The sequence below is a fragment of the Heterodontus francisci genome, chromosome 3 (assembly GCF_036365525.1).
Source record: "Heterodontus francisci isolate sHetFra1 chromosome 3, sHetFra1.hap1, whole genome shotgun sequence".
NCBI classification, from domain to species: Eukaryota; Metazoa; Chordata; class Chondrichthyes; order Heterodontiformes; family Heterodontidae; genus Heterodontus; species Heterodontus francisci.
Genome location: NC_090373.1, coordinates 141,823,376 through 141,843,211, shown reverse-complemented (window position 1 = coordinate 141,843,211; position 19,836 = coordinate 141,823,376). Strand labels below are relative to the sequence as shown.

Sequence of the window (19,836 nt, the reverse complement as noted above, 5' to 3'; positions counted from 1 at the left end):
TTTGACACATGATTCAGTCTGAGAAGTCTTCTGTCCATCACTGTTATAAAACACCTAGCACTGGCAAAAAAGGACTTGGCAAAAATGGTTAATAAAGTGCTCCTGTCCATGACTCCCACCTATAAATTATACAGAAGGTTGTAGCACACCTTTAGGTTGAAATCAGTTTGACAAGTCATTTTGAGTTTCATGCTTATGGTGAATGTTATGTTCTCCAGCCATTGATGTGTTGCTGCGTTGTAAAGCTTTGCAGCTTGTTTTTTTTATCCTACACATTACCCTATTGGGGGAACTATCTGGTAATATGTGACTTCCTTTACAGATACTTAATAAAAAACTGAAAAGTTTCACTCCATTAGCACATATACTATTAAATATCTGCAAATTGAAAGGCTACATAAATATCTACATAAAACATTAGGAATTCAGAATGATTCACGCATTAAATGATAATTTCCATCAAAGCAGTGGGGACATGACAGTGACAAATGCAGATTAGTAACATTCCAATTGGATGTTTTGCGGGTACTTTACCTGTTTAAAACATAGGCTGGTAAGTATATTACTATGTAAGCATGTACACTTTCACCAGAAAATAACACACTATTCTCAGCCATCAAACATATCTTTATTTTACAGGATGTCAAAGACGAATACATAAGATGTCAGGCATCAATGAAAAATCACAAATAGCAGTTGGCTTTGTCCTACAAAACCAGGAGTTTATCTGATTTATACTGTTAACATGCAAATTCACCAGTCTTAAAGTGCAGATACAATTACATCCTGGTACACAGGTCACGACCAGAGATTGACAGTAGATTTTACAAATAAATAACATTGCTTCCCATTGGAATAATACAAGGAAAAGGATTAAAAACCAGGAAGCAAAATCACATCCTACCTGCTAAAGAACTCTGTATCTCAGGTTACAGGTTGCACACACCTAATACATCTACCAATCTCAGCTAGTCTGTCGTTTTAAGAATAACTCGTCACAATTCACATTTGCTTTACTAACAGGCAGTACCACTTGCTTGTTTCTCTACTTTTTCTGTCAAATGTGCTTAAAACAAAGTCTATAAGAACACTTTTCGAAAACATTGACATTTTGGGAGCTGTTTTTATGTTTTATTTTTGTACTTTTAAAGAGCCCTGAACAAAGGAGGTTGACAGTTTTTCATAAAATATCCCATTCTTTCTATAATTCTGTGCCAATTTTGTTACCAGGCTGAGTAAAGTGTGAAACATTAGCGTCTTAGTGAACAATTGAGGACTTTATTTTTGCCATACCTTTAAAAAAATGGTGATGGATGTCAATACTGGTAAATCAAACACTTTTCCACTAATTACATCCAGTGGCAGTATAGAACACTCCTAGGTGAGGTACAGCACAGCTAGATGCAGAGTTACAAGGTCCTTTAACCCTTACCTCGGAAGAGCAAAACCTAATGCATCAGTGTAATTGTTCTCCCCATTTCCCATAGCAGCTATTCTTGTGACCTCCCTGAGTGAGATTGCCAATTTAGTGACAAATTAAGAGCCATTTGTGCTGTGGATTCATACCCATTAGGAACTGAGTTGAAACGGTTCAAACTCATTTCTCTTAGGACCTTTACAGGCAGCAAATTTAAGTACCCTTTGTCTCATCAGTCTGGGCTAGATATGAACCTAAATCCCCGAAGTAGAACAGTATGGAAACCCACTGTGTCACACAGCTGCCAACTGTTGGCAATTATTGAGTACAATTTTCTTACTATATTAAAAGAGATGCTGTCTCTTCCGTAACACTCGTGAATCATATTGCAGCTGCACAGCAGTCTCTCTCTCTCTCATCTCTCTATCTCTCTCAGTTTTGCTATGAGTGAACTGTATAAATCCGAAATTTACCCTGATCTAAGATTCAGTTGCCACTGCATAACCAGGTTTGAAAAAAAACACAAAATTTCCACATTCTAAGTTGATGTACAGAGCAAATACTTTTAAAAAGCACAACAAAATATTTTACAATAACAGATGGGAAATGAATGCCCTTGTACTTCTATCCATCTTAATATTGTTCATCCTAGCAACTGAAATGTAAATTGCTGACAATGCAGCCTTTGTAATGTAATGAGTCCCTTATTACACTTGCATTTTCACATTGATCAAAGATAATGCACATTTTATAGTAGGTAACATTTGTATTGATAACAATTGTTCTATTACACTTTTTAAATGTTGGAGATGTTATCATCTAGATATCTTTGAGTAAACTGAAAAAAAACTTTTACCTTGTGCTTTATCCATATGTTTTGATAGAAAGTTGAAACCATTAACATTAAGGATGGCAGCATCAGACACCAGTAATCTGGCTGCATGATTCTTTTCCTCATTGAACGTTTTTCCAATACATAGGTCACAGGTCTCTTGGTCTCTCCATTTCATAATTCACTCATTTAATTCTCCTAAAATTTCTATAGCCATTGCTACTAACCAATTTTTAAAATTACTATTTATATTTTCCTTTTTTAAAAGAACTATTTCCCCCTCCCTCCATTCCCTAACCATGAGGATAGGCAGAGGTGATTTGCTCCCAAGGTTTCTGCCAATACTGCTCTTAAGCTAATTGTTGACAGGTACATAACAGCATCCTGAGTGACTCATTCTTTGACTTTCCTTCCTCCTCCAACAGCCCAACTGAGATTGAAAAATCACATTCCAGGAGACTGCAGGCCCATGCAAGTGCAGCATGTTAGGGGCTGCATTGCTGCCGAAAAGTTTTTTATCCATTAAAAAAAAAGCTTAAATGATTTCAATTTATTCAGTGGACACTGCCATTAGCAATATTTTTCTTGTTGCACTCTTTATTCTCCACTCTTTCTTTTCTATTCAGCAGAACAATTTCATTTAAGATTCAATTTTACAAATAATCAGTAAGGGACAATCTTAAGCCTCTTTATGAGTTACCTTTGAGCTTTTAGTCCAAACTGTATTTTGTGTGAATGATGGTTAACACTAGCAAAAACAAAAGTGATGACAGTTGCCAGTAATAGTCCTATTTAGCAGTTAGTACCGATACAGCACTAATAAATAAGTCAACAAATGCTCAGGTGTATCAGTGTTCTGAAAACCTTAACCATTTAAAAAATATTATTATTGCAGCAGACAAATTGTGGGACTTTGTTAAAAATAACCAGAATTTCAGTGACAGAGACAAAGTCTGAAAAACTGAACGAAAAGAAGTTTTCCATAGGATACCTGTTCTTCCTATCAATGTGCTGAGGTCAACTGATACACATCCAGTACTACCTTGCCAATGACCATCTCCAGTAGCATAGAGTTATGGAGTCATTTACAGCACAGGAGGCCGCCATTCGACCTATTGAGTCCACGCCAGCTCTCCATGGAGCTATTCAGTCAGTCCCACTCCCCCACATGTTCCTCGTAGCCCTGCATGTCTATTTCCTTTAAGCGGTCATCCAATTTCCTTTTGAAGTTCTTGATTGTTGTTGCTTCCACTACCCTTGTGGGCAGCGAGTTCCAGGTCATTACCACCCGCTGCATAAAAATGTTCTTCCTCATTCCCCCCTGCATTCCTTGCCCAAAACCTTCAACTTGTGTCCCCTAGTCCTTGTACCAGTAGTTAATGGGAACAGTTTTTCCTTGTCTAACTTATCTAAGCCTGTCATAATCTTGTACACTTCTGTTAAATCTCCCCTCAATATCTTTTGTTCTATGGACTATAATAATTATTTTAGATTTATATATAAATGATTAAAGCTAAGTCCATCAGGCTAATTTTAAAGTATTCCTTCCTGATGCATATGGTGAAATCACACAGACCCCATTATTTAAAAGTCATTATGTTTCAGGATCACAGAGTCACAGTGCTGTTACTTTATCTCTGAGAATCTGGTTTCAGATCCAGCTCAAACTTTACTGGATGAAAGTCTGATCTCTCTGACAGGTCAAAAGAGTCAATAGTGATAATAGAATAATGATTTGAGTTTGGCCAATCTCCAGCTTTTAATGGACATGTGTACTATGGCGTAAAATTGCATAATTTAATAGCTATGAGATTGTTTCCACTTGTGAGGAAGAACAAAACTAAAGGCCATCAATATAAAATAGTCATCAAGAAATCAACTAGGAAATTCAAAAGAAACTTGTTTACCCCCAGAGGGTGGTGAAAATGTGGAACTCGCTACGCAGAGATTGGTTGAGGCAAATAGCATAGATACACTGAGTGGGAGGCTAGATAAGCACGAGGGAGAAGGGGAATAGACGATTATGCTGATCGAGTTAGATGATGAAGGATGGGAAGAGCCTCAAGTGGAGCATAAATGGTGGCATGAACTGGTTGGGCTGAATGACTCGTTTCAGTGCTGTATATTCTATGGAATTCTATGTATTACACTAACATGGCAATTCCAAACAAGCAATAAAAAAGGCTAACAGATTTGGAATTTTATAGATTGGATCATAGAGGACAAGAGTAAAGATAAATTTGTACAAATCATTGATTAGGCTACAGTTAAGAGTATGGTGTGGAGTTCTGGGCACTCCTATATAGAAAGGACATTAAAGCAGCTTACAATTTAGGTTCACCAGGATGATGCCAGGGATGGGAAACTATAGTGACGAAGAGAAACTTGAGATACTGGGACTATTTCAATGGAGCAGATAAGGCTAAAAGAGAATATTTAATCGAGATATTTTAAAATTATGAAGTAGAGACCATTGCTTCTTTCTTGGGAAAAAATAGTTAAAGCAGAGGAAGATACAGGGTTATAGAAAGAAAGAAGGGGATTGAGATTAATTTTCATTTGCTCTAGCAAAGAGCCAGCACAGACACGATAGCCTGAATTTTGAAAGTTGGTGGCGAGCTTCAAGAACGGTGTAGCAAACGCGTGAGATGTGCACAGCGGAGCCGCCGTGATCTTTCGCGTGGCGGCTTATTAACACTGAGGGAGTGGAAAGCCTGCCCCCAATGATATAGAGGGGGCAGGCACTCAGTCCCCTGCAACGGCATCCGGCGCCACCGCACAGGCGCCGGTGCCATTTTTAAAGGGATTCAAGCCCTTATAGGTAATTTTAATTTTTCAAGAGGAATGGATGGTACATAACATTTAAAAGTTTAATAAAAGATCAAAGCCCTTCTCCCACTTCCCCAATGACCTAACAATTCATTTATTGCTCTCTCCCCAAACTTTCCTCCCCGAACTTTATTACCTTTGCCCTTCAACCCCTTTCCACCATCGCCTCGGCCAATAGTAAAGCTTTTACCTGCTCCTCCACCCCTCCACCCCGAAGATGGCAGACCTCTGGCAACTGGCCAGAATATCAGTGTGGGACAGACGTCAAGGAAAGGTGAGTAATTATTCAGTGATTAGCATTTATTTAAATTTTTAGATGAAGGTTCTGTTGCCAAGTGGTAGGAAGGCTGCCACGAGGCCTTGCGGCTGCCGGTAAAATGGTGCAGGGCCTTCCCGGCGTCGAGGCCTGCGGTAGGCCTCTCCCGGAAGTATTTTACGGGACCCCCCGCCACGACTCCCCAGGAGGGAGCTGGTAAAATCCAGCCCGGTGGGTGGAAGTTTCAACTGATGATCCCTGCCAAAATGACAGGACCATTAGTGGGTCGGGAACACATTAACAGCTTCAACAAGCTTTGTCAAGGTTGTCTAACTGAGCCACTACATTAGTATTCTGGTTCCAGGTTTCTCTACCAATCAGGTATGGTGGGCGGGATTGCACATTGGATCCGTCAAAGAAAGAATTGCTCATTAAAGGGCCCCAGCAAAGGTTAGAAAGGCTGAACCGCACTAGGATTTGAGGCTGCAACAACCACAGTTGCAGCACAGTGGCGCAGTGGTTAGCACCGCAGCCTCACAGACCCAGCGACCCGAGTTTGATTCTGGGTACTGCCTGTGCGGAGTTTGCAAGTTCTCCCTGTGACCGTGTGTGTTTTCACCGGGTGCTGCGGTTTCCTCCCACAGCCAAAGACTTGCAGGTTGATAGGTAAATTGGCCATTATAAATTGCCCCTAGTATAGGTAGGGGAATTGAGGGAAGGTGGGGATGTGGTAAGAATCTAGGATTAATGTAGGATTAGTATAAATGGGTGGTTGATGGTTGGCACAGACTCGGTGGGTCGAAGGGCCTGTTTCAGTGCTGTATCTCTAAATAAATAAATAGCCACAGGAATGAAGAGGAGACCTGGAAAGGCTGCTCCCTAGGTCTCTCACTCTTATCTGGAGGTCCTGTTGAGGGATCTGAGGAACAGCAGTAAGATGATATTTCTCAAGGATGAGAAGAAGAGGACAACCTCTCCAACCAAGCAGGCATGGATGGAAGTGACCAAGGAAGTGATCAGCCGGAGTGTGTTCCCTCCAACCTGGAGATGGTGCACCAAGAGGATCCAGAATCTCAGGAGGGCGGAAAGATAAGCGGCAGAAAACTTTCAGGTGTCAAACCCCACACTCGGACTTTCCCAGCACTCCTTAGGTCAACACACCTTGCAGCTCCACTCATTCCTCTCTCTCCAGGCACCTCACATCCCCATCTGAGCGGCCAACACTCACACTCATTTTCAGCCTATGGCCCCGTCACTCCTATGCCTCACAGTCACCCTCCACAAATGCTGTCCTTCCCTCCTCTCCACACAAACCATTACTAACACTCACAACTCTCTGCTTTCTCTCCTTGCAGGAGAAGAGACCACGCAATTTCAGGGAGAGCCAGAGACCCAGGGTGGGGGTGTGCAATCTGGCAATGCATGTCCATCTGGCTCACTGGGAAGGAGATCTTGTTCCAGGAGGCTGCAGATGTCAGCAGAGACCATGAAAACCTGAGCCTCCTGAGGCACTGGTGCTCACACATCTCATGAGAGCTGATTCTCTGCCTGTCTACCATGGGTTGGGTGTCTCTCCTCCTTCCAGCTGGATCTCGGCGTCCATCCCCTCTGCTCTGTAAAGCGGCATGAAGCTGGTGCTGGTGTTCCTCCTGATGCTGCTGGTGCTGTTGCTGCTTCTCCTCACTAAGCAAGGTGGAAGGCAGAACTGCATAAACTCTTCCCATGCAGTGAAGGCTGGCAGCAGGGAAGTGCAGCTGAATGTGAATAAAGTGCAAGATAGGTGAAATGACTTCAAAGAAGTTGGCAATTACCTGTCAAGAAGTGAAAGCACTCCCTGAGAAGGAGTGCTGTGAGCAGCAATCTCTCAACTGGCCATGGCTGCAGCACTTTCACTGATCAAAGATTTCCCAGTTTCACTGAAGAAGCACAGCAAGTTGCTGACAGCTCAGGAAATAGGTCCGGTGGCTGTTAACACCAGAATACAGGGTTAATGAGACACTTAATTGCCTGTTTAATCTCATGAACTTCCTGACAGCTCCAGGGGGTGTCCCTGCTTGCTCGGGTGAAACCCAGAACAGGGTGGGACAATGTCCGGATCCCGACCCAACGTCACTCTTAGGGGATTTAACTCCCTGCAGGCACCCAAACCACCTCCCCTTGCCTGGGAAAATTCCCCCGATGAGCAAAATGGCATCTTTCTGTACTGTAAACTTCTATGGTTCTATCTTGTGATCAATGTTCCGTCTAAGCTGCATATCAAAAAAACAACCTGAAAGTTCCCTGGCAGGCCGTATATATGTTGGCCACTTTTAAGTTACCACATGTGCACAGTTTTATTGGCTTCTCACCTGTCATAATATTTTTTCCTGACATTGCAAAGTGTCTTAATTGCGAATTATATCTTAATTAGAAATTAGTATGCCTTGTCTGAATAAAAGTGCAATTTTGAAGTCTAATATATTGAAAGGACTTTGAGGATCAAGGTGAGCTTTTGTGATGAGGGCCATAGACTAGATGATCTACTAGGGAAGAATTCACTTACAACTGTGCTTTCAAAATCCCAACTATCTAGCCTTTGACCCCCCGTTCGTCACAACATTTGTGCAGCTACTGGTTTGCTCAACTGTACACTCACCTCCACCTTTGATGGTCTATTCCCACTAAACTGCTGATCACCCAACTTCTCCACCTGGTCCCCATGTTAGCCGATATTGTTAACGGTTCTTTCTTTGGGTGCTACCCCTCCCTCCTTTAAATCTGATGGCATCACTCGTCTCTTTAAAAAAACAACCCTTGATCCCACCGTCCTTGCAAACTACTGCCCCATCTTCAACCTCTCTTTTTTCTCCAAAAGTCCTTGAATATGTTGTCGTCTCCCAAATCCGTGCCTATCTTTCCTGGAGCTTTTGTTTGAATCCCTCCAATCAGGTTTCCACCCCCGCCACAGTACCAAAATGGCTCTTATTAAAGTCACAAATGATATCCTATGTGACTGTGACAAGGATAAACTATCCCTCTTCAACCTTCTCGACCTGTCCGCAGCCTTTGATATGGTCGACCACACCATCCTCCTCCAACACCTCTTTGCTGTCTTCCTCAGCTGTGAATTAAACAGACTACTTTCCTATTTGAGACAACACATCCACTGTAAAAATGAAACAGCTGTTTTAAAACAGCTGGCTGCTTCACGTCAGCATCTGATGTAGATATTCCTCTAAGACAGCGAATAATAATTTTCATGATATCATTTAAGTAACTGAAAGTATTTACCTTCATAATGTGACTGCTTTCCTGATATTCCTATCCATTCTGTGGAACTGTAAGCTGAATACATTAGCCAGAGTTCCAGGAGAAGGGCCAGTTTCACCAAAGGTACTTAATCTTGTGGACAATTCTAAACATTTTGTCATAAGTGGTTCCTCCACCAAGTGTCATTTTAGACTTATATACTCAAGAAGTTACCAAATAATCTTGAATTGTCAAATTAAACACAGAATAATCACAGCTATACTTTGTCATAGAAACCAAATGCATCCATCAGCTGACGAAAATAAAAGCAGAAAATGCTGGAAATACTCAGACGGAAAGAGCAAAAGTCTTTTAATCGCCTGTCTTCCACCCTATCAAAGACCTTCTATTTTGTTCTTTCCTTGCCTCCCCTCTTGCCCTGCCTCTGTACTTGCTTAAAACCTGTTACATCTCTAAGTTTTCTCACTTCTGATGAGAGGTCATTGATTTAAAATGTTAACTTTGTTTCTCTTGCAACAGGTATTGCCTGACCTGCTGAGTGTTTTCAGCATTTTCTGCCATTATGACAGACTTCCGGCATCCACAATATTTTGCTTTTGACTTAAATGTGTGTTCTTCTTTCTCCTGACAGGTAATAATTTAAGTGTTACCTGGAAAGCAATGTTTTGTTTTTTTGGACGAGTACTCTCGAGTATTCCTCAGCTGATTGAGCCTGACTAACAATGTAAGGCAATGACATTCTTGAATAGTCAGGAGTACTATGAGCATAAATAAACCTATAAGCATTCTCTATTATACAAAATATTATTCGTGGAACCATGAACTGATTGTGTTACAATTTGCAGTTGTAAGATACCTTCTGTATTCAAAACAAAATGTTGATCTTTGTAAACCAACTGTCTGGCAGTAAGATTTTGAGGTAAGAATCCATTTCAGTTGTTGGGATCCAACAATAAAGAGCTTGTGATGAGTAAGTAACCTACCTTAATAAAGGCCCCATGTTGTTTGCTTAAGACAACTCACATGGCAACATCATTCCACAAGTATCAACCATTTTGCCTGCATATGGCGTCAAAAAGACACATTAGCCTAGAAATTATTGTATGATAATAATGTAAGGAATCTTAAAGCATTTGTATGACATTCATCACTTTGCTATTTGAATGGAGGCAGTGAGCCACATAAAATAAAATTACTAATGCCTGAGTAAAGACAATAGGCAGAAAAGTATCATACAAATGTGAAAACCAATAATCTGCGAATATGTCAAACTCTCCAGTGTAATTATTAGAAAACAGGCTGGTGTGTCCCATTGATCCTTTAACAGAGTGGAACAATTCAAAAAGCTCAATAATAATGTTTTAAAAATCCCCTTTTGTGTGTTCTCATTAGGAACAAGAGTGGAGAATGGAAAGAAGCAACTTTGTTAGCGTGTGGCATCTGTGTGTATTTACCAAACCATACCCTAGCATCAACTGACACCTTGGGGCTAAATTGGATAGCACCCGAAAACGGATGTGGGGATTGCAATGGATGATTAACTTCCAACTATTGATTGCAATGCAGGCAGAACCCCAACTTTGTGCTGCCTACTTATTTGAATGATCTCAGCATCCACCACACTAATCGTACTGTTCATTATCTGGCTGCATCAGTAGAGGGCCAATATCGTGAGTGACTAATACCACTTACAGCTTGCTAAAAAGCTAACCTGCACCTCTGAAAGAGGAGGTGCATTGTGGCTACAGCTGGTGCTGGGAGTCAAGGTTAAAGAGAATATAACCTGGGAAAGAATGGAGGAAAAGTGAACAGATTGGGCTCTAAGATTTTCAGACAGTGCACTTGAGGTCTTTGTGGAGGAGGTGGAAAGGAGGAACGATGCCCTGTATCCACAGGGGGCCAGGCCTTCCAGATATCTGCTCAAAAGACAGTGGGAGCAGATAGCCATGGAGGCCAAAGCAAGGAGTCAAACCCCTATGAATGCAGTGCTGCAAATTCAATGACCTTACAAGTGGTCAAGGTCAATGAATGCATCTTCAAATGCCATATCCTATCAACTGCACCACTGGCCTCAGCCACTGCTCAATTCACCACACTCCCCATCACTCACCTAACAATCTCTATCAATCAGGACTGATATCTAACATTCATACACTTAGCACTGCTGCAAGCTTCACACCCACATCTCACAGGTTACACATTGTCAGTTATTTAACCATGGCAGCTGCATCAGCCAAACAGATTGCACGACACTGACACATTTCCCTCTTGCTTGCAGGACAAGGTGGCGCACAACTGAAGGCAGCAGGAACTGACTGGAGAGGAACAGACATGACTGCATGTCCTAAACCCCGTGGAGAAGGCGGTGCTGACCATCATTAGGACTGCCATTGCTGAGGCTGTGGCCAGGAGCGGAACTGAAACCAGAAAAAAAATCAGGATATCTGCATAGTGAATCATCCCTCTCACATTCGACTTCCACCTCATGCAACATTCTCCTCTGATTTAAATGCTGCAGTTGGTATGAACATGCACGATATACTTTCCCTCCTTCCCTGCACCCCAACCTTACTCTTGTGCCTTTTTCATTTCAAATACCAAACCACTGCAACCTAGCCAGGCAGCTAAGGAGCACCAAGAAGACAATGTGCTTTCATCATCACTGTCACTTGATTTCACACTCGCAGCCACCCACTCAAATACTGACATAGCACATATCTTTGAAGACAGCACAGAGGTGAGATCTAGACACGGTGAGACACCAGGCATGAGGGGCTGCAGTCAGGGCAGGGGAACAAAGATAGCACAAAAGCAATTTGCCGGAGGGTGAGGTCACACATGAGTTCTGCTGCAGAGGACCATTTCACTTCAATGATAATCACTTTAATGGGGCAGCCTACTGAAGTTGGCTGATGTATGCACAACAGAATTCTTGTAGGTACAGGGCTTTGCGTAGAGCTTGAAGCCCATCCTTTCCAGCATGGAAGTGGTGGAAGTTTGCACTTTTGTGGACCCAACCATGATGCCGTGTTTGATGGCCGATGTTGCAGTTTCCATTATAGCACAAGCAGCAACCACCCAACATCTGAGTACTGCAGTGAAATCTCAGACTGCTATCATACACGGTCAGCTTGCTGCCAGGAAAGCTCACGCTGCTGCCATCATGGCTGGATTATTGTTCAAAGTGACTTGTAGGGTGTCACAGCAGTCCAGCAATCTGTCCTCCAACAGATTTCTCAGATTGCTGAGGTGCCAACCCAGGGGAATGGCAGTGGCTCTTTGGAGCGCAAACCTGCTGCCCTCTCTCAGGAAGATAGCATTCATCCTTCTACTCCTGCCACTCCACCTGTTCCCTTGCTGTTGCCTGTCAGCCTGCCACTCCAGATGGCAGCTGTCCATGCCGAGATGGCGCAGTCCGCAGTAGGGCCTTCTAGGCCTAGAGTTGCTTGAGGTCGTCTTGCAAGGCCATCCTTAGTTTCCTCCACTGAAGCTCATCAGCTTTCCACCAGCTATGCTGCAGCCAGTGGGGTAGCACTACATAGGAGCACTAGGACAGGCTAAGGCACATGGATGATAGAAACTCAGGGAATGCACAAGGGTGACATGATGTCTTTTCTATGTTATGAGGCATAATTTCATTTATAAATTTGGTTTAAAATGTTTATTTTGTATTGGTTTTTATTTTTGCATTTTGTCCAAGTGGATGCTGTGATGGTCAATAACAGGGGGAAAATAAGGTATGGGATTTTTGGTAAATGGAGAAATGGGGAAGCAGTTACTGGTGTAACACTCAGATGAGTTGTTCACAGACAGCCCGCAGAAAGAGGCTGGCTAGATTGCCTCCTCCCTTCCTCTTCCTCCTCCACTTCGTCTTCTCCCCCCTCCTCCTCCTGCTCTTCAGCTGCTTGCTGTATAGCTTATGGCAAGGGCTCTGCCGTCATGATGGCAAGGCTAGGTAGCATACCACCACACATCTTGGCATGTGCCCTGCCAAGTACTGCAATGCTCCTGCAGACAGCCCAGGCAGCGGAAGCATTGTTTAAGCACCCCCAATGGTCTGCTCAATCACTATGTGTGGCAGCATGGGTTTCATTATATGCATGCTGGACATATGTGCATGGGTTGTGCACTGGGGTCATCTGGCATGTGGTCAGCAGATGGCCCTTATCGCCCATTAGTTACCCGTTGGTTTGGCATGGTGGTTCAAATACAGCTGACGCAGTGGTCTGCCGCAAAATGAAGGCATCATAATTCTTTGTTCGTTTATGGGATGTGGGCATCACTGGCTATGCCAGCATTTATTGCCCATCCCCAATTGTCCTTGAGAAGGTGGTGGTGAGCTGCCTTCTTGAACCTCTGCAGTCCTTGGGGTGTAGATACACACAGTGTTGTTAGGAAGGGAGTTCTAGGATTTTGACCCAGCGACAGTGAAGGAACAGCGATATAGTTCCAGGTCAGGATGGTGTGTGGCTTGGAGGGGAACTTGCAGGCAGTGGTGTTGCCATGCATCTGCTGCTCTTGTTGATCTAGGTGGTAGAGGTTCAGAGTTTGCTAGGTGCTGTCAAAGGAGCCTTGGTGAGTTGCTGCAGTGCATCTTGTAGATGGTACACACTGTGCCACTGTGCGTGGGTGACGAAAGAAGTGAATGTTGAAGGTGGTGGATGGGGTGCCAATCAAGCAGAATGCTTTGTCCTGCATGGTTTCGAGCTTCTTGAGTTTTTTTGGAGCTGCACTCATCCAGGCAAGTGGAGTGTATTCTATCACTCTCCTGACTTGTGCCTTGTAGATAGTGGACAGGTTATGGGGAGCCAGGAGGTGAGTTACTCGCCACAGAATTCCCAGCCTCTGACCTGCTCTTGTAGCCGCAGTATTTATGTGGTTGGTCCAGTTCAGTTTCTGGTCAATGGTAACCCCCAGAATGTTGATAGTGGGGGATTCAGCGATAGTAATGCCATTGAACATCAAGGGGAGATGGATATATTCTCTCTTGTTTGAGACTGCTGCTAGGATACCAGGGATTGATCCACATGATTGATTGCCTAATGTCACAAATCAGCTAGAGTTGGAGGGAGTGAAATCCTATCAGTTTCATTATAGGGCAGAGTTGACATGCAGCGCCACTAAGCACTGTGTGTGCAGTCAATGGCACCCTGCACCACGAAGAGGCCTGAAGTCCTCACAAAACCTTGTGCTTGCTCCGCCTGCTGCTCTCTGGCAAAAGTGAATGAAATTTATTTAGCTCTCTGAATAAAGAGTCTCAATGGCCTCCCTTATACAACAGTGAATGACAAACTGGGAGATGTCACAAATATCTCTAGCTCCAACCTGGAAGGAGGCAGGTGCATAAAAGTTCATTGCCACAGTCACCTTTACAGACTGGCAATACAGTCCTTGTCCTGCTCTGAGGTTGCAGCATGTTCCATATTTCAATAAGGACTTACTGAAGTGCAGACATCTCACACATTGTTCATTGCTGAGGTTCAGTTAGGAGAATTGCTCCCTGAACACCATAGGTGGATATGACATCCTAGCAAGGTCCCTTCTCCCCTCCTTCTCCTTCCTCTTCCAGCAGCTTGTGCTGCTCTGCATGGCCTCTGTTCATTCTCCAAGTCATGCTGTGTTGCAAGGGTAATATCTATTAGTGCACAATTATCTGGGAGCAACTGGTTTGTGCAGAGGCCTTGAAGTCAACAAAATGTTCTTGAGCAACGGCCATACCACTCCCTGTAGAGTTTTGCAACTTTTAACAACTATAGAAAGCACCAAACACTTGTAGAATCACAGCAACATCCAGAAGAAATTAACCAGAAACCAACCTGTAAGTAGTTCATGATCCCATTAAATAGCTCTAGTGGGGTGCAGAGAGTGGAGGTGGGGGGTACTTCCTGCTGCAGAACATGTATTCAGCAGTGCGAGTTTAAGAGAAGGCATTAGCTGAAGGATTATGCTCCAAAATGGCACCGCTAGCATCAAATCAGCATTGCACATCATGATCTTCCTGCTCTGCATACTCCCAGTGGATGGTCATTGTGCATATTGACTCCTGCACCATCTAACATGATGCATCCCACAAGTGTGCACAGGCGCCTTGGAGCTCTAAGGGCACTCACAGCGTCCAAAAAACGAGTGCAAACGAGCCCAATTTCTCACCCCATCTGTACAATATTGTTTCAAAAAAGCAGCTTCAGGTAACTTTAAAAAAGAGCTGTGCCCACAGTTAAAGTCTCAAAACCACCTGAGTAATTATTCCAATCAACAACCACGTTTAGAAAGAAAGTTTAACTATCACTATCACATTTTGGTTAGCGTTACTAAAATATTAAATAATTGGACCTTTACTTACATTTAAATTGCTCCTAATTAATTGAACCTAATTGATGCCATACTGAACACTTTAATCTCCACTACCAAGGCATCTGAATTCAGATTACAAAAACAATCTGTGGCAACCAGTAAAAAGTGAACTGGGCTGCTAAATGGCCCAATGGCACTGACACTATTAGATAGTTTCACAATTGATTTTTTTTTGCAAGTTGCTTACTCCAATACTTAAAAGGTAATGAAGCTGTCAATTAGGGTTATGTCACATATCATATGTTAAGCTGTGTATCCTTACATATACGTGCAATAAGCAGCGTTGCGCATTAAAAGGAATCGATCGGGTCAATATCTGTCACATGACCAAGACAGAAGGAAAAGTTAAACTTAGCAGCTGGTAGACAATGAATAAATTATTTCATTTTTAATAAGCAGATCATTAATTTGTAAATTAAATATTAATCTAACAGGGGACGCACCTCTGATTACATCAATAATGAACCAATTAATCAGAGTTGGTTCTTATAATCAGCATATGCAATAGAGCAGCCCACTATGTTGTTATGTGTTCTCATATGTTGCTTTGTTCTGATCAGCTGCAATTAGGAAGGTATAGGCTTGGCCAAAATTTGGTCCAGTCCTATCTAAACATGGGCAACTCAGCCAAATACAACACCAGGACCAGGACAGAGAAGCAGCAACACAGAGGTGACATCATTCATAAAGTACAAAGTGGATTCCCTTGAACTTCCTAGAAATACCTGTATCATTGTTGTACATGTGACAGATATTAACTTCCTTGACATTCTTAAAAGGACATCTTCATTTCCAGATAGATTAGGGATTGTCCTTGAGAATGGCTTTTTAGTGAGACTTGCTATATTCCCACACATACTTCTGTTTCACTCTTACAGTGCAAACCAAGTTCTTCAATCGAAAGCTTGGTTTTCATTTGACATGCATGAACCAGTTGGATGGGTGCGATTCCTAAATTGGCTTTGCTGCATATCCCAAGCTAAGTGTGAATGATGTCATGGCTGCCTATGTTCTTTTTAAAGATCTTTAGAGGAATGCGATTTAGTCATTAAGAATTATTGTCAATGTGAATTGTCAGATCCCTACACTCACACGGCCTCAGCTGATGTCTCCGTGGAGACTGAGATGGCCACTTGAGCTACTTTTACAGTGCTTTTGATGCAGTTCCTGGCAGCTGCTTGCATGGTGCCAGGATGGTTCCCCTGTTTCTGTTGGCAGTCTGACTCAAGGCTGTTTTCCAATGGTTGAGCCGATGCTCCCTTGCAGGAGCAGAACATGCTGCGGAAAGCGTGCCTCAGATCTTTGCTCCGCAGAGCGTAGATAATAGGATTGACTGTTGAATTGAGTAAGCACAGCATACTGCAAAAGGCAAATATCGTCTTTATCAGCTTATTCATTTTCCCAAAGACGTCGTACACCATGATGGCTAGGAGAGGACCCCAGCAGATGATGAGGACCACAAGGATAAGGACAAGCGTCTTGGCCAGTCGAATGTCCATGCGTGTTTGATCGAGGCGAACAGTTTGCACTTTGCCACCCTCAGTCACCTGTACAATTATACTCTTCTGGGTGCCACGCTGGATCATGCGGACAGCATGAGCATGGGCCTTCCACAAAATATACACATAGGCGTAAATGATGAAAAGCAGCAAAATGCTGGTTACACCAATCCAGAACATCAGATAAGTCTCGTCAATGAGCGGAAAGATGTCTGAGCAGACAGAGTTCAGTTTTTTACAGTTCCAGCCTAACAGAGGAAGCACGGCAATTATAATTGATATGGTCCACATAACAGTAAAAGCGATGACTGCCTTTGGCCGCGTGACAATCCTCTTATAGGCAAGGGGCTTATGTATAGAGATATATCTATCGATGGCTGTAAGGAAGAGGCTACCCACTGAAGCTGTGAAAGAGGCTGTAACACCACCAAGTTTGAACAGAAAGACATTGGGGCTGTCTTTCCTTTGGAATACATGGAAGTCTACAAAACTATACACAAAGATCACACTGCCCAGGAGGTCGGCCACTGCCAGGCTGCCTATAAAGTGGTAAGACGGCTTGTATCTGAGACTGCGAGATCGGATTATAACACATAGAATCAATACATTCTCTAGTACTGTGAAAGTCCCCAAAGTCAAAGCCAATACAGCAATCGCCATCTGTTGACTTGGGGTCAGAATCATGAAGCATTCCATATCCATGAAGTTTTCTCCACACGTTATCGTTGATTCATCGTTCATAATTGTTTGGTTGTACAGGTAATTAGTAGCATTCATTGAATCGTGAAGGTTGGCATTGGATAAAAGCTCCTCCCCTGCTGTCATCTTTTCTAGATAAGCGTTGCCTTTTCCTAAGGGAGAATGCAGATTCTGAGTGACATAACTGAGTTTTGTCATGTTGAGGTCTACTTTAGTGTCATCATACTGTACTTCATTGGATGCAATATAAAGGAGATCAGTTGTGATTGTTCGGAAAGTCGTATCCGAAAGAGCTTCTAGTAGAGACTTCATAATAGCTTTCAATGTGTGAAACCTGTAGGCTGTTTCTTTCCAACAGGCTATAAATTAAACTGGGAAAAAGCTAGGACAAAGAAAAATAGAAATTATTGAACAAATATATAAACACATGAGCATAATCTTTTAAATGACATGTTAATTACCAATAGATTTTGTTAAATCTTAATACATTCTTTTAGTTTGTTGTATTAAGTTTTGCTCTTTCGAAATCTTAACTGACACTTCTGTTAAAATAATAGAGGGAGGAATTTCATTTGAAGACATTAAGCCTTTGTGACTGCATATAATGACACCACTATTCCTGTCCAGTATGGAAATGCTGGTAATTCCCCTGTCAATCACGCATGAGGGCAGTACTGCTGTAAGCGACTAGGATTGATTTTATGCAGTAATTTATCTGTAACTATTCTCCACTCACCCCCTATGTTGGAGAAATTATCAATTTGAATTTTGTAATTATCCTCCACTCACCCAGCATTTATCAGGAGATATAATCACCCTGTTTTAGTCATAAGTTCTGTTTGCTGTTGTTTGTACCAACTCTTTTTAAACAGACTCTATAAACTGCTGTAGTGTGCTGTTTAAATAGACTCTGTTTTCTGTGTAAACAGATTTTGCTGTAAAATAGGCTCTTTGTTGCGAGTCCTGCCATAAGTCCAGCCCCACCTCCAACTCATTGGCTGACACCACAGTGCCAATAGACAAGACTCTCAGCACCAATATCCCATGTGTAATTTAAAGTCCAAACTGCTTTAAATACATCTAATCACAGAACATAAAATTGAAGTGGTACCCAGTAAAGCTGCAGCATTATTATTATTGTTTCAGCCATGGCTCTTTTGCCTCTGCATCAGCAGATTGTGTGTTCAAAGTTCCACTCCAGGAACTGTGCACAAAAATCTAGGCTGACACTCCACTCCAGTGCAGTACTGAGGGACTCGGAGATGCTATCTTTCGGATGAGATATTAAGCCGAAGCCCCATCTACCTTCTCAGGTGGATGTAAAGATCTCATGAAACTATTTCAAAGGACAGCAGGGGAGTTAGCCCCAGTGTCCTGACCAATATTTATCCCCTAACCAACATCGCAAAAACAGATTATCTGGTCATTAGCACATTGCTATTTGTGGGAGCTTGCTGTGCGCAAATTGGCAGCCACATTGCCTAGATTACAACAGTGACGACACTTCAAAAGTACTTCATTGGCTATAAATCAATTTGGGATGTCCTTAGATCATGAAAGCTTTCTTTCTTACAAAGCATTACAAAAAAATTAACAGCACAGAAACAGACCATTCGGCCCACTACTAGTCTATGCCGGTGTTTATGCTCCACATAAGCTTCCACCCACCCTTGTTCATCTAACTTCATCAATATAACTTTCTATTTCTTTCTCCTTCTTGTGTTTATCTAGCTTCCCCTTAAATGCATCTATGATATTTGTCTCAAACACTCCTTATAATAGCGAGTTCTACATTCTCACCACTCTCTGGGTAAAGACGTTTCTCCTGAATTTCCTATTAGATTTATGAGCGAATATCTTGTATTTATAACCCTTAGTTTTGGTCTCACCTGCAAGTGGAAACATCCCAATGTCTACCCTATCAAACCCTTTCATAATGTTAAAGACCTCTATCAGGTCCTTTCTAGAGAAAAGATCCCCAGCCTGTTCGATATTTCCTGATAGGTATAACCTCTCAGCTCTGCTAGCATTCTGCTAATTTTTTTTTTGTACCTTCTCCAGGGCCTCTATATAGGCCAGAACTATTTACAGTACTCCAAGTGTGGTGAAGGTTCTATACATGTTTAACAGACTATAACCAAACTAATAATATTCATAAGAGAGATGATGGAGGTGGATAGAGTAGTTGACTGTCTGGAATGTTGGGGGTGGGGGGCCAAGTTAAGTAGGCTGAGAAGGAGTAGCATACATTTTGATTATTTTGACAATGGTAGTTTTGCTGCTTTAGACAGGACAGAAAGTGTCATAATAATAAAAACAAAATACTGCGGATGCTGGAAATCTGAAATAAAAACACGAAATGCTGGAACCACTCAGCAGGTCTGGCAGCATCTGTGGAAAGAGAAGCAGAGTTAACGTTTCGGGTCAGTGACCCTTCATCGGAACACAGAAAGTGTCATGAATGATACAAAAAGGCAGTGAAGGAGGTGGGCATGGAGATAGTTAGTGATTGGATAATTGAAGACTTTACAGAGGATGGGGAGGTTGAGGTTGGTGTGGTAGTTAAGAATGGAGCTGAGCTTTGAAATAAAGAAATCTAAGAGGTCCTCACACTGCGGCACAGTGGCGCAGTGGTTAGCACCGCAGCCTCACAGCTCCAGCGACCCGGGTTCAATTCTGGGTACTGCCTGTGTGGAGTTTG

At 42.5% G+C, this 19,836-nt stretch overlaps 1 protein-coding gene across 2 annotated transcripts; it reads right to left on the bottom strand.

Moving 5' to 3' along the window:
* Positions 1-16,025: 16,025 nt before the first annotated feature.
* Positions 16,026-17,483, bottom strand: cnr1 (cannabinoid receptor 1). 2 transcript variants are annotated; one of them, XM_068018869.1, is made up of 2 exons: positions 17,386-17,447; positions 16,026-17,283 (listed from the first exon to the last, which is right to left on the bottom strand). In XM_068018869.1, exons 1-2 carry the CDS (start codon positions 17,445-17,447, stop codon positions 16,026-16,028), a joined length of 1,320 nt encoding a protein of 439 aa, XP_067874970.1. The 2 variants fall into 2 exon arrangements, with proteins under 2 accessions (XP_067874970.1, XP_067874981.1); XM_068018880.1 differs by having other exon boundaries at positions 16,026-17,483.
* Positions 17,484-19,836: the final 2,353 nt, after the last annotated feature.

Excerpts from the sequence above, each read along its gene's own strand:
- cnr1 (XM_068018880.1), bottom strand. The coding sequence starts at position 17,447 with ATGAAGTCTCTACTAGAAGCTCTTTCGGATACGACTTTCCGAACAATC.